Genomic DNA, 15,479 nt, shown 5'->3' with positions numbered 1-15,479 from the left:
TCAAAAACAATTTGGTCTACTATTTGGTTTTTGCAAATAACTATTCAAATACTCCAATAAAAGTACTTGTTTTCGGCTGTGTATTTGAAAATACTCAAATACACAGAAGGGGAAAAAAGTATTTAAATAACAAATACTCAAATACACATGTATTTGAACCCAGGTCTGGTTATCTCTTCTAATCTGTCCTTTCAATGACACTGTACTGGGTGTTTTGGCTTTGGGAATCTGTTTCACTATTTTACAAAGAACACACCCCCATAGCTGAACTGATTGTTGTTTCCGAAGTGATCGATATGATTAATCATTAGCCTATTGCTACACGTTACAGTACATGCAACCGGGAAATATTTAATTAATGGTTTAATCTCAGGAAAGGCAAACACGACCAGATTATGTTTTGACTGTAAAGTATGAGGTTTAATGTAAACATGGATTCAAAGTTGTGATTGTTCATTTTACATTCTGTGTGGATTTTTTTTTACTATGGAGCCTAATACTTTCAATACATGTACGGCCTATGTTATTTATGGCCTATGGTATTTATTTAGATTCTCCTAATCGTGATCATCAATTCCAGATGTTTTAGGAGGTCGGGGAGTGCGAGTAGCCACTTCAAGAGCTGTTTTGAGTCTACACGTGCTCCACTAGAGGGGGGTTTAATCACATAACATATCCATGGACAATGGTATAACACCAGTTCTACAAGCGGATGTAGCAAAGGTTCTCTCCATATAAAAGCTTGAGTAGATTCAAATGGTTCTCCTCCTCTGTGTACAGATCACACATGCCTGGATAACAAGCCGAGACAAAATATAAAAAAAAAGTTGTGAATAATTATTATTTCGCTGGGGAGGAACCACAGTTAATACCGAAAGGAGTCTGATTTCGTGCCTTTGGAAAAAGGTAGGCTATTTCCATTTTCCACTCATTCATTGTCTCTCATTTTTATTGTGGGCTACTTCATTAGAAAACACGAGGAAGGCTACTGTATCCTAGTCCTCGGGCACATTTACAACCACATTATTTATTGTCATGTAAAATTGATTTACTCATTAAGGGAAAAATACCTGCAGGTTCCTTTTAGTTAGTCTGAAAGGAAAACGGAGAACACCGCACGTCACGAATATTTTCAGTAAACCCAGTGTTAGACAAAAGTAGGCATATTACACTTTCCCATATTTTATTACATTCTTTGTAGAGTTATCTCTGCGCACGTTACGAAGCAACATATCGCCACCAAACAAGATAATAACGTTACTCAAGTTAGAAACAAGTTTGAGTTACTTTGTCTAATTTACATAATGAGCTGTTGTAGGCTACACGTCAATATGAAGCCCCGCAAAATAACATGTTATTGATAAGTCCGTTAATAATTTGTGAGAATTTATTTTGTTGTAATTTATATTGTATTACCACAAACAGTCCACCTGGCTCTTGTGTGAGGACAAAAGACAGGGAGACAATTAAACTGTACACCGACTGTTCCTTCAAAGACTGCTAGAGGCGCTGATAGTAGCCAACTCATCCACTTATTGGGTTCATGAACTGATTACGCTACCTAGATAAAAAATAGTAATAACTGTTTTCGGTAATTTTTTAATGAGACAATGAAGGGACTACTCTAGAACAAACTAATGCAAAGAGGAGGGTTGTTTTGATATATATTTTGTTCATGTCATCTAATACAAGTACCACCATAAAAGCTTGTACTTGGCAGCTTTTTGCATGTGCATAGTGTCTAGTACATGATAACATACAGTTATTATGATTAAGAGATAAGTCGTAGGCCTACCAAGAATAACTTCATAAAGTCTTCATAAAGCCTTCATAAGCACTACATAAATGTGTCACACATGATCTATAACCGTATGTCATGCTCTATAAAGGGTTCATAACTGTGTGACATAACCACCTATGTCAAATGTGACATTACCCAGTATGTCAAATATGGCATAAACCTGTGCTTTTTAAAGGTTTACATAAGCACCACTTAATAAAGGCTTTATTAACCATATTAAATTGAGGCTTCACAAAGCATCTATAACCTTGTCATGCATGTTGGTAGAGCATTGCAACGCCAGGATAGTTGGTTCGATTCCCGGGACCACCCATATGTAAAAAATGTGTAAGCGTTTTGCTTCCGTCCCTCTCCTTTCCCCAACCTGGGCTTGAACCAAGGACTCTCTGAACAGTCAACACGAAGCATCGTTACCTATCGCTGCAAATAAAGCTGCGGTCCATGCAGTAGACCATTTATTGCCCAATTTTGAGAAATATTGTTAAGAAAACTTGACAATAAAAATATTTGAGATGAATATGCCATGACAATGTTAACACATAACATATATCAGCATGAGCTGTTTTCATTTCTACATGTAGGTCTTGATTTATGATTATGCTACATGTTTACCCTCACCTTTCTATTTCATGGTGATTTCCATGTTCATACTTTTTTTTCAACTTAATCTAGTCTGCCCAAAAACTTTTATGATTTTTTATCAAAAACATCACATGATTAAATCTGTTGGTGGAATGCTGATTAAATCATGGACTTAAAATACAACTTTTTTGGGATCTCCTTTAACAATTTAAAATGTAGGGCCCCAAGTGCATATGCTAAATGACTATTTAAATCACAAGCATTGTCCACCTGCACCATTCACAAAACAAACCTGCACTGTTTAGGGACCATCAGTGATCAAAGAACCACTCAGTGGACTCGGTGCATTGATGGAAGCACTAAAAGCCTGTAAATATCTGCATGTATGAACGTCCCCTCGACCCCTCCTCACTCCGAGTCTGCCTGGGAACACGGTGTAGAAGAAGTTCCCATATGAGGAGGACATATTGGAGAGATGTGATCTTGTCAGCTCCAGATAGACAAGTGACCCTTGACCTTGTACCTTTGAGCTGTGTGTGTGCTGGCTGGCTGGTGTCTTTTTACCCACCCTCACCACTGCCTGTGTGTCATTTCAGTTGAGAGAGCTGGAGCCGAGGGAAGCTTGCGCTTAAGAGGTCCAGAGTAGAGATGTCCATCTCAACTCAGCTGGGCTTGCTGTTGTGGAAGAACTTTACGTGCAGAAGAAGGCAAACGGTAAGCAGTCCATCTTTATATCACTGTGTGAAGTGTAGAAGTCCTTGTTAAGGAATTGGGACTTTTTTTCCCGTGGCTTTGTTTGATTGGAAACTTAAATTAATAAGTTAGTGAAATAGAATGTATAATTATGTTCTTCTGTTATAATGTTTACAGTATATTCAAAACATGTTGGAATAACTGTATTATTATTGTATTATTACTGTATTATTGTCATATATTAAGAAAGATATACCGGGTCTACAATTCCGAACTGTTTCGGATGGAAAGCATGCGGACGCCTTAAGGCTGGTCTGATGCCAAAAAAGAAAGGAAATGATTGCTTACGTCACACATTTTACTGCAAAATTAAGTGAATTACTAGTTGCACTGCATGTAATTCACTACTCCCCAACACTGACACAGGGACAGTGCTTTAACTTAGCAATGTTAGCTTTAATTGCTACTACAGCTTGTCTGTACTAGTCCTCCCACGTGTCTTAGAACCCTGCCTCTAGATGGCTTTACAAGTGCTGGAGTAGCATCTCTCTCTGTCTCCTAATTCAATCAGCATGCACCTGATAACCCTTGAACAGAGTTGACTTTATTGTTGCTGGATGTGGATGTGTAGCATTGGCTATTTTGAAGTCAGGGTTGGTTGTATTGATAGCTTTGCATCTATTATGAATGAGTTACTAATAAAAGCCATCTTGTGAGAGCTACATCCTGCCTGCGTATAGCGTTGATGCAGACATAATATATGTGGTAGTGAGGGAGCCATTTTTAACGCCAGCTTTTAAAAGCTCCAGACTATTAGCAGACAAGCTAGGCATATGGTAATAAAGAGGGGAGGAGTAATGGTTTCCATAGGATACGCTCCTTAATGAAAATGCCGATTGGCTTTCTTCTCTTGTTTGTGTTTTCTCTCTAGCTCCAACTGCTGATAGAGATAGTATGGCCCCTGTTGATCTTCTTCATTTTGATATCAGTGAGACTGAACTACCCTCCGTACGAACAACATGAGTGTAAGTAGGATGCACCTCCCTGTCCTTTTCATTGTTTACGCACACACTTCTTCACAAGACACTCAACTAGTTGGTTAACCCAACCTGTTGTTGTGGCCACAGAGACATTTGGATTTGAAATCTGTGGATGAACTCAGTTGCCTTTTATATATTGTACGCTGTACATGCCAAAGTTGCTACAGTATACAAGCTAGCAATACCATGCAATGGTATGCTACAATGCCATGTGCAGGCATTTATGTGAAAATGCTACATGCTGGCCACTCGAGTAAACACACTCAGGCAAAAATAATTATACATAATTTTTCACATTCCAACAGTAGCCTAATCGTGTTGATTTTTATGGTAAGTCCTTATCAGGTGAGGATGTTTTATGAGTTATTGTTATATGGGGAATATCCTGTCCTGCTAATGAATGCTCTGCATGGATATACCCCTGTTAATGGGTTTTTATCTAAAGCCTGATATGGTTTCTGCCTACTGGGCATACAACCAGGGGCGGATTGGCCTTCTGGCAAATGCCATATGGGCTGAACCATTTTTTTGTTAGGTGGGCTGCTCAAAATTGACAAACACAAAAAGAAAACGTGACATGGCTGGCGGCACATGGGCCTGCTAAGAATTTTTTTTAAAGATTTTTGCGCAATTTCTCTGTTATACTAATCTATAATGAGCTTTTGGCTGATCAGTGGGCAACGGCCGGACCCCTACCAAGATGGACTGGCGCGGTTTTCTGAACTTACATTCAAAGTCAAACGCGGTATCAGCAAAGAGACCTGCTCCGACTCCGTCATCAGTTAGACAGCCAAGATCAATGATCGTAAAAAACGGAAAGGGTGCCTATAGATGTAGAAAGAGCACATTCTACATTCTCATCTCACTCAAAACTTCCTATTTTTGGGGCGGCTAAAACCATAATTGGGTCAAACAGTAAAGTGCATTATCTTCATGATTCCTGTAATGAAAGTGTCTGCCCTGCCCCTGTGCATGTTTCGCTGGGGTATGCTGCTGTGATGAGCGAACCACTCTCCTCTCCCCCCATGCGCTTGAGAGAAACATGCATTCTGATTGTATAACTTTAAAAAATGTAATTGCGGGAAACTCACACCTTTAAAGCTTCATCCCCTTGTCCCTGTCAAAGAGAGGGGGGTCTCAGCTTTCTGTAGGTATACTAATTATTTCTCAAATCTCAATATTCAGCTTAATAGCAACTATTTTACAACCAAGATATTTGATATGGCTTTGAGATATAGAGTGGCATGCGCTCTAAATGCTCACCGGCCATTGCAAGGGCATAGGTCTCATGGGTAGTAACCTAAAACTGAAAAGTTTGTTTTAGGACATTACATTTACTGTTGGATGAATACATGGCTACTAGCAAAGTATTCAGACCCCTTGACTTTTTCCATATTTTGTTACATTACAGCCTTATTCTAAAATTGATTAAATCGTTTTTTTCCCCTCATCAATCTACACACAATTCCCCATAATGACCAATTAAAAACAGGTTTTTAGAAATTTGTGCCAAAAAAACAAAACAAACAGGATATATCACATTTACATAAGTATTCAGACCCTTTACTCAGTACTTTGTTGAAGCGCCTTCGGCAGCGATTACAGCCTCAAGTCTTCTTGGGTATGACGCTACAAGCTTGGCACACCTGTATTTGGGGAGTTTCTCCCATTCTTCTCTGCAGATCCTCTCAAGCTCTGTCAGGTTGGATGGGGAGCGTCGCTGCATTGCTATTTTCAGGTCTCTCCAGAGATGTTAGATCGGGTTCAAGTCCGGACTCTGGCTGGGCCACTCAAGGACATTCAGAGACTTGTCCCGAAGCCACTCCTGCGTTGTCTTGGCTGTGTGCTTAGGGTCGTTGTTCTTTTGGAAGGTGTACTTTCACCCCAGTCTGAGGTCCTGAGCACTCTGGAGCAGGTTTTCATCAAGGATCTCTCTGTACTTTGTTCTGTTCATCTTTCCCTCGATCCTGACTAGTCTCCCAGTACCTGCCACTGAAAAACATCCCCACAGCATGATGCTGCCACCACCATGCTTCACCGTAGGGATGATGCCAGGTTTCCTCCAGACGTGACGCTTGCCATTCAGGCCAAAAAGTTCAATCTTGGTTTCATCAGACCAGAGAATCTTGTTTCTCATGGTCTGAGAGTCTTTAGGTGCGTTTTGGCAAACTCCAAGTGTGCTGTCATGTGCCTTATACTGAGGAGTGGCTTCCATCTGGCCACTCTACCATAAAGGCCTGATTGGTGGAGTGCTGCAGGGATGGTTGTCCTTCTGGAAGGTTCTCCCATCTCCACAGAGGAACTCTGGAGCTCTGTCAGAGTGACCATCGAGTTCTTGGTCACCTCCCTGACCAAGGCCCTTCTCCCCCGATTGCTCAGTTTGGCCGGGCGGCCAGCTCTAGGAAGAGTCTTGGTGGTTCCAAACTTCTTCCATTTAAAAATAATGGAGGCCACTTTGTTCTTAGGGACCTTCAATGCTGCAGACATTTTTTGGTACCCTTCCCCAGATCTGAGCCTCGACACAATCCTGTCTCGGGGCTCTACGGACAATTCCTTCGACCTCATGGCTTGGTTTTTGCTCTGACATGCACTGTCAACTGTGGGACCTTATATAGACAGGCGTGTGCCTTTCCAAATCATGTCCAATCAATTGAATTTACCACAGGTGGACTCCAATCAAGTTGTAGAAACATCTCAAGGATGATCAGTGGGAACAGGATGCACCTGAACTCAATTTTGAGTCTCAAAGCAAAAGATCTGAATACTTATGTAAATATTTTTTTTTTATTATTATTGTTTTTATACATTTGCTAAAATGTCTAAACCTGTAGATTGATGAGGGAAAAAAGGAATAATCAATTTTATAATAAGGCTGTAAAATAACAAAATGTGGAAAAAGTCAAGGGTTCTGAATACTTTCCGAATGCACTGTATATTTAGAGTTAGTGATCTAGTTAATGGGTTTGAGTTTCCACTTCCTCAGGTGTTGAACCCCAAATTAATTAGCCTATGTTTTTAGTTAGTGTACGTAAAGATGTATGTAATTCATCTCTATTGAAAAAAACAATCAGGAGATTCTGGAGTCCTATTTTGACAGTTAAATATAGCAACTATAGTCTAATTGTCAACCCAAAATGAATGTCAATCACTGGATTAGCTTGCACATCCAAAATATATTGAGTCATGCATTCCTGCTTGGATGTGTTAGATGAAACAACTTATTTCTTGAATACCTCAGTAGTCTACTATTTAATAAAGCACTACGAGTTACTTTATAAGATGATTACTCGTGATGTGGGTCCGACCAAATCATGGACTAGTGCCACCAACTGTAAAAGTTATAGGCACCATTGACACCAGGGGAAAATGTTAGTCAGGAACCCTGTAGTAATTCATACTTAGGGTAGGTGTTGATTCAGGGGAACACATATGACAGGCACTAATTTGCAATATAGCCTAAAGGCTGGTTTACAGTCCGTCTAGCAACATTTCTGTAGACAATTGTTGTAGCGACATCATGAACATTCTATTGTCGTCCAACATCAAACGTGTAGTTGTTGTTATGAAAAAGTACACAAAACGTCAGTATCTGCATGACATCAGCAGCCCGTGAGTGCACCAAACATTATGAACACCTGCTCTTTCCATGACATAGACTGACCAGGTGAAAGCTATGATCTCTAATACTTGTTAAATCCACTTCAATCAGTGTAGATGAAGGGGAGGGCAAGACATAATATTTAAGTGCCTTTGAACGGGGTATGATAGTAGATGCCAAGCGCAACGGTTTGTGTCAAGAATGGTCCACCACCCAAAGGACATCCAGCCAACTTGACACAACTGTGGAAAGCATTGGGGTCAACATGGGTCAGCATCCGACACCTTGTAGAGTCCATGCCCCGATGAATTGAGGCTGTTCTGTGTGCAAGGGGGGGGGGGGGAATAATTTTCTATTTGATTTGACAGTTCATTCGTGAGGTGGCTCATGATGGCAGTGGACATATTAGTGGTTTTAGGGGGGGTTTAGAGTTTGACACCTTTATTGCTGCTCTATTTTCATTATCAAGGTTTTATATGTGAATGCTGATGAAGGTCGCAAGGCTTAGGTAGACTATTTGGCACGGGTATGGGAAAAAAGTACGTAATGGCCATGCACTGGCTGAACCAAGCATCTTTTCACCAGAATGAGATAACCAGTAGAAGTTCTGATATGCTAGAGAAACCTTGGGTAATTAAATCTCTGGGGGCATTTCACAGAATAGGATCAATAAATTGGCCAGCTACCTTCCCTATACTGAAGAAGCTTGTGTTTATTACTATGGGACTCGATACTCAGCATTCTATATGAGACACAAAATAAAGAGTTACAGCTATGTGTTTAACAAAGTCAAACATATTGACATATTGATCCTACTTTGTGTAGTCTACAAACCTGCTTTAGGATATAGTTATGTAAGACAAAGCATTTATACAGCTACTAATAACTATTATTAATGGGATGAACACATCTCCTGAGAAATCTTTGTCTACAACAGAATATCCACTTTCTTTCATTCCCGGAAGCCTGCGCTTTGTCCATCTGCCAGAAAACAGAAGCATTAGCTGGTAAATTGCTTTCAATTCCACCTAAAGTCCTGGTTAGGCAGAGGCATGCTTTTCTTTGAGTCATACATCACGTGGGTCAGTGTATGTTCTAACTGCTCAAACACCAAATAGGAAAGACATGTTCTTTCTTGCACAGGGCCTGGCTAACCTATTGCTTTTGGGGATGGATGTTAACCACACACAAAAAAGGATTTCAAAAAACATGGCAGAGCGATAAGTCTCCAGATTTATGAATGTGGTGATAATTTGAAAACTGCCCAGCTAAATGGCATTTAGGATTCACATTTATCACCCACTAGTTAATTAAGTCATACATCTGTGTAGGCTGTTGATGACGATCACACTGAAAAGCAAGATGGCCGCCCTGAACCTGCTAAGCACTTGGCTACGTGGGGTTATCTCTTATCTCTGCTTTCCTTAGCAATGGGCCAGTTGGCAGTCTTAAGGTTTACTGATAACACACCTACCTTTTTTGACCCATCACACAAATAACTGCTTGCCTCCCGGGGAGGGAGAGACGGCATCTTGGGGGGCAAAGGTCGTACATTGTACTTAGGCAATCACTCCCTCACGTCAATAAGGTCTGTAGCTGCCGAGTGAAGCCCTTAGGATGGGACAAGACGTGGTTAGCTGATGCTAGCTCATCCGCTGCCGGCCCGATAAGGCAATCTGAGAACACAACTATCTGTGCTCATCCAGGTGTACCTGCATTTTGCCTAGACAAAAATAGCATTTTGGAACTCTGTACATGATGTTCAAAGACTAAGTAGATCCAGCGGGTTGATATAGAGGCCTTTTAAGCGTCTCAGTATCAGTTCAAACGTGACTGGAATTACCCTATGTTCTCTCCAGTCCACTCTCTGTTGATAGTGAGGGTGAAAAGACTGAAATATAAACATGGAATTGACTACTTTGAAAGTCTTATTTTACATTCATAGATGTGGTTGAATGTGCTTTAAACATTGTTACATTTCAAAATATACCAAGTTGACTCTCTCTTCCTGGTTCTCTTCCTCTGCGCTCCCGCTTCCTCTCTCTGTGTGTCTTATGACTGTACTGTACAGTGACCAGTGGTGTAGTAGAGTTGATTTTTTTGCCCAACAGTTTACCAACCTTTTGCATTGGAAAAAAATAGGAAGCATTACTTTTTTCAACACTATATAACTGACAGTGACATTACTGATAGTATCCCTCCCTGTGTCTCCGTCAGGTCATTTCCCCAACAAGGCCATGCCCTCGGCAGGTACCCTGCCCTGGATCCAAGGCATCATCTGCAACGCCAACAACCCCTGCTTCCGCAACCCCACTCCTGGAGAGTCCCCTGGGGTCGTGGGTAACTTCAATGAGTCCATGTGAGTCCCACCCCAAGCTGCAGCTCTATATCAGATAGTCTCCCTTTAATAAGATATGAAAACATGAATACACTTTATTTTGTACTTGGTTCGTTTCATTAGATTAATAACATCCAAATAAAGAAAATGGTCTCTTAAATGTTTCTTGTAAATATAATATTTATAACTTGAATTGAACTGATTCAATTGTATTCTCTGTTAATCTGTTTCTCTGTGGATGTCTGTAGAATCTCTCGTTTGTTCTCGGATGCCAAGAAAATCCTGCTGTACAGTCAGAATGACCGGAATCTGGACGGCTTTAAAGACCTTATCCAGGCCCTGAAGACACTACATGCCAACACCGAAGGTAAGAGGCACCTCCATAGAGTGCCACAGCATGAGTCATAATACCCATAAAACTTAGCGGTCAAACAGGGAAATGGTTCCAATCGTTTCTCCATCATTCATTTTCTAATGTTAGCTAAATGTATACTAATCAAAAATATAAATGCAACATGCAACAATTTCAAAGATTTTACTGAGTTACAGTTCATAGAAGGAAATAAGTCAATTGAAATAAATGTAGTAGGCCCTAATCTATGGATTTCACATGACTGGGCATAGGCCCACCCATTTGGGAGCCAGGTCCACCCACTGGGGAGCCAGGCCCAGCCAATCAGCATGAGTTTTTCCCCAAAAAAGGGCTTCATTACTGACATAAATACTCCTGAGCACCCCCCTATCCTCCTGAGACGATCCCGCAGGTGAAGAAGCCGGATGTGTAGGTCCTGGGCTGGCGTGGTTACACGTGGTCTGCGGTTGTGAGGCCAGTTGGATGTACTGCCAAATTCTCTAAAACGACATTGGAGGCAGCTTATGGTAGAGAAATGAACATTCAATTCTCTGGCAACAACTCTGATGGACATTCCTGCAGTCAGCACGCTCTCTCAAAACTTGAGACATCTGTGGCATTGTGTGACAAAACTGCACATTTTAGAGTGGCCTTTTATTGTCCCCAGCACAAGGTGTACCTGTGTAATGATCATGCTGTTTAATCATCTTCTTGATATACCACACCTGTCAGGTGTGTCAGCAAAGGAGAAATGCTCACTAATAGGGATGTAGACAAATTAGTGCACAATATTTGAGAGAAATAAGCTTTTTATGCGTATGGAACATTTCTGGGATTTCTTATTTCAGATCATGAAAAATGGGACCAACACTTTACATGTTGCGTTTATGTTTTTGTTCAATTTATTAATTAATAAATTGGCTACATTTCTTTAAATGGACAATTCTGTGAACTGTCTTGTGCAATGCAATGCTTGTTAGCAAAGGAGATGACAAGCAGGAGCTTGCAGGGATTTGTAGTTTTGGTCTACTTTGATGCTAATTAGCAGTAAATACAGCCAAATATATTGATAAAAGTCACCTTGTCTGAGTAAGATTTACATGGTTATCAAAATGTCACGCCAGGGTAAGCCTACAAGAAACACAGCCCTTATTTTAAGTGTTTCTAAAATCCTCTATGGGAAAAATGAATGGTGGAAGAACTATTGGAACCATTTCCCCGTTTGACCGCTAGGTTTTATGGCAGGGTTCTTCAAATCCGGTCCTGGAGGGCCGAAACACCTCTGTTTTTCATCCTCTCCTTCTAATCAGGGGCTAATTCAGACCTGGGACACCAGGTGAGTGCAATTAACTACCAGGTAGAAATAAAAAACAGAAGTGTTTCGGCCCTCCAGGACCGGAATTGAAGAACCCTGTTTAATGGGTATTATGACACCTCCACTGTGGGGCTCTATATAAGCCATGGATCAATGCAATAGTTCATTGGTCAATGGAACCAACCTATTAGAGACTACAAACACTACTACATTCACAAGAAACACCAGGGGCCAATTCATTTGAGGGGAACGTTCATAAACTCACAGCTTAGAATAGACAGTAGTTTCGCTGAAGCTGAATCAAGAGTCATTCCAGGTCTACGTAGTGCATTTCTGTCTGCCGTGCCCCACGTTTGGGCAGAAAAAAATAGGGTTAACACTAATTCCCTTAAACAGTGCTGACTCGCAGCGGGACTCCCATCCCCCGTTTCCTGCTCCAACCTGTCTTCTGGGTTACCCTCCTGTGCCTGTGAATGGCTGTGGATGGATAGATTATGCAACTTCAATTTCACACTCAGATTTCTTCTATAATTACATTCCGTTATGAGCAGTTAGATTAATTTGTGTTTAGAGTGGCAGTGGTGGCGTGATGTGAGAGGCAGTGGGTGGATGAAAACCGGCAGAGCCTCTCCCCACTGGCAGGTTGGGGCAGGTCATGGGGTGGGCTGATATTTGGCCTCATGTCTTGAAAGTATTCTCATAGGTTATTCAAGATAGGACAGATTTCCCTGCTCCCTTACTTGCTGTGTGCGGGGAAAGTAGTGTGAGATTCCTGTAAAGAGTGTTAGATAATCAATAGGACCGTGCCTTCGTAGTCATGTGACCTTATATTACATTAACTTGGGTAATGGACTTTATAAAAGGATAAGCCTTTCGTGGGAGTAGTATAACAACATACAGACAAGACTTCAATCTCAAGGCAAATACAGTACTACTGTAATGCATGAGGTCTATGCATCCACTTTGGCTGATGGTAGAACATTTCTGCTGAGGTTTAATTAGGTATATTTACATTTTAGTCATTTAGCAGACGCTCTTATCCAGAGCGACTTACAGTTAGTGAGTGCATACATTATTTTATTTTTCATACTGGCCCCCCGTGGGAATCGAACCCACAACCCTGGCGTTGCAAATGCCATGCTCTACCAACTGAGCTACATCCCTGCCGGCCATTCCCTCCCCTGCCCTGGACCAATTGTGCGCCGCCCCATGGGTCTCCCGGTCACAGCCGGCTACGACAGAGCCTGGATTCAAACCAGGATCTCTAGTGGCACAGCTAGTACTGCGATGCAGTGCCTTAGACCACTGCGCTACTCGTGAGACTATTGCGCCACTCGGGAGACTGTAAGCAGAGTATTGAAGTGTAGGTGCCTCAAACAACTAAAATGTGAAATCTGAATTGAGCCTTTGCTCATGGCAATAGAGGTGAATGATTGTGCTAGGTCTCTCTCTTATGACTAGTGGCCACCTGTTTTAACATACTTCCATTAATTTATTAGATTTTGCCAATCAGTTTCTGGTTCAGTCTACAACCTATTTACTAGTTTAAGCAAGATATTGAAAACACGGTCCTGTAGGTGAAGCCAATAGAGTTTGATAGGACTGTGGGGGTATTTTAATCGTGACTCATCCCAATAGCGGCTTGGTATATTACTTTTCTATGTATAAGTAAGAACAGGGATGACGTAACATCCCTTCCCCAGTGGTGGTTGATTACGTTCATTCTGGCTCCTGAGTTCACAGTGCACTGACTATACAGTGCATTTGGAAAGTATTCAGACCCCTTCACTTTGTTCCACATTTTGTTACGTTACAGGCTTATTCTAAAATGGATTCAATAAATAAAAATCCTCATCAATCTACACACAATACCCCATAATGACAAAGCAAAAACAGGTTTTTAGAAATGTTTGAAAATGTATTAAAAATAAAAAACACCAGTGGTGGGTTGATTCTATTCATTCTGGCTCCTGAATTCACAGTGCACTGACTATATGCCCTTTAGCACAGTCACAGATCTGATCAAGATACTCCTGATGATCCACGTTGATGATATCCGTTAACCAGTCCTTTCTGAAAACCTGTCACATTTTCCTTATACAGTGAGGGAAAAAAGTATTTGATCCCCTGCTGATTTGGTACGTTTTCCCACTGACAAAGAAATGATCAGTCTATAATTTTAATTTTTATTTGAACAGTGAGAGACAGAATAACAACAAAAATATCCAGAAAAACGCATGTCAAAAATGGATTTGCATTTTAATGAGGGAAATAAGTATTTGACCTCCTCTCAATCAGAAAGATTTCTGGCTCCCAGGTGTCTTTTATACAGGTAACGAGCTGAGATTAGGAGCACACTCTTAAAGGGAGTGCTCCTAATCTCAGCTTGTTACCTGTATACATTTTTTGTCATTTAGCAGACGCTCTTATCCAGAGCGACTTACATCAGCAATTAGGGTTAAGTGCCTTGCTTAAGGGCACATCGACAGATTTTTCACCTAGTCGGCTCGGGGATCAGAACCAGCGACCTTTCGGTTACTGGCACAACGCTCTTACCCACTAAGCTACCTGCCGTCCTTCGTATAAAAGACATCTCTCCACAGAAGCAATCAATCAATCAGATTCCAAACTCTCCACCATGGCCAAGACCAAAGAGCTCTCCAAGGATGTCAGGGACAAGATTGTAGACCTACACAAGGCTGGAATGGGCTACAAGACCATCGCCAATCAGCTTGGTGAGAAGGTGACAAAAATGGAAGAAACACAAAAGACCTGTCAATCTCCCTCGGCCTGGGGCTCCATGCAAGATCTCACCTCGTGGAGTTGCAATGATCATGAGAACGGTGAGGAATCAGCCCAGAACTACACAGGAGGATCTTGTCAATGATCTCAAGGCAGCTGGGACCAAAGTCACCAAGAAAACAATTGGTAACACACTACGCCGTGAAGGACTGAAATCCTGCAGCGCCCGCAGGGTCCACCTGCTCAAGAAAGCACATATACAGGTCCATCTGAAGTTTGCAGATGAACATCTGAATGATTCAGAGGAGAACTGGGTGAAAGTGTTGTGGTCAGATGAGACCAAAATCGAGCTCTTTGGCATCAACTCAACTCGCCATGTTTGGAGGAGGAGGAATGCTGCCTATGACCCCAAGAACACCATCCCCACCGTCAAACATGGAGGTAGAAACATTATGCTTTGGGGGTGTTTTTCTGCTAAGGGGACAGGACAACTTCACTGCATCAAAGGAACGATGGACGGGGCCATGTACCGTCAAATCTTGGGTGAGGGCCAGGGCATTGAAAATGGGTCATGGATGGGTATTCCAGCATGACAATGACCCAAAACACACGTCCAAGGCAACAAAGGAGTGGCTCAAGAAGAAGCACATTAAGGTCCTGGAGTGGCCTAGCCAGAAAATCTGTGGAGGGAGCTGAAAGTTCAAGTTGCCAAACGTCAGGCTCTAAACCTTAATGACTTGGAGAATATAATAATAATAATATGCCATTTAGCAGACGCTTTTATCCAAAGCGACTTACAGTCATGCGTGCATACATTTTTGTGTATGGGTGGTCCCGGGGATCGAACCCACTACCTTGGCGTTACAAGCGCCGTGCTCTACCAGTTGAGCTACAGAGGACCGGTGGAAGATCTGCAAAGAGGAGAGGGACAAAATCCCTCCTGAGATGTGTGCAAACCTGATGGCCAACTACAAGAAACTTCTGACCTCTGTGATTGCCAACAAAGGTTTTGCTACCA

The 15,479-nt window shown here is 41.6% G+C and overlaps 1 protein-coding gene across 1 annotated transcript in view; it reads left to right on the top strand.

Moving 5' to 3' along the window:
* Positions 1 to 3,031: 3,031 nt before the first annotated feature.
* LOC311105225 (phospholipid-transporting ATPase ABCA1-like) overlaps positions 3,032 to 15,479 on the top strand; it is a gene marked incomplete at its 5' end in the record, with an annotated part of 53,012 nt that continues 40,564 nt past the window's right edge. The window contains 4 exons of the mRNA XM_084147297.1: positions 3,032 to 3,097; positions 4,008 to 4,101; positions 9,932 to 10,073; positions 10,301 to 10,419. Coding sequence (XP_084003423.1) covers positions 3,032 to 3,097; positions 4,008 to 4,101; positions 9,932 to 10,073; positions 10,301 to 10,419 — 421 coding nt within the window. The remainder of the gene's footprint in view (positions 3,098 to 4,007; positions 4,102 to 9,931; positions 10,074 to 10,300; positions 10,420 to 15,479) is intronic.

This window comes from Coregonus lavaretus (genome assembly GCF_964263955.1).
Source record: "Coregonus lavaretus genome assembly, chromosome: 29".
In the NCBI taxonomy this organism is placed as follows: domain Eukaryota; kingdom Metazoa; phylum Chordata; class Actinopteri; order Salmoniformes; family Salmonidae; genus Coregonus; species Coregonus lavaretus.
Note: the sequence above shows the minus strand (reverse complement) of the source record. Positions and strands in the feature narration are given on the sequence as shown.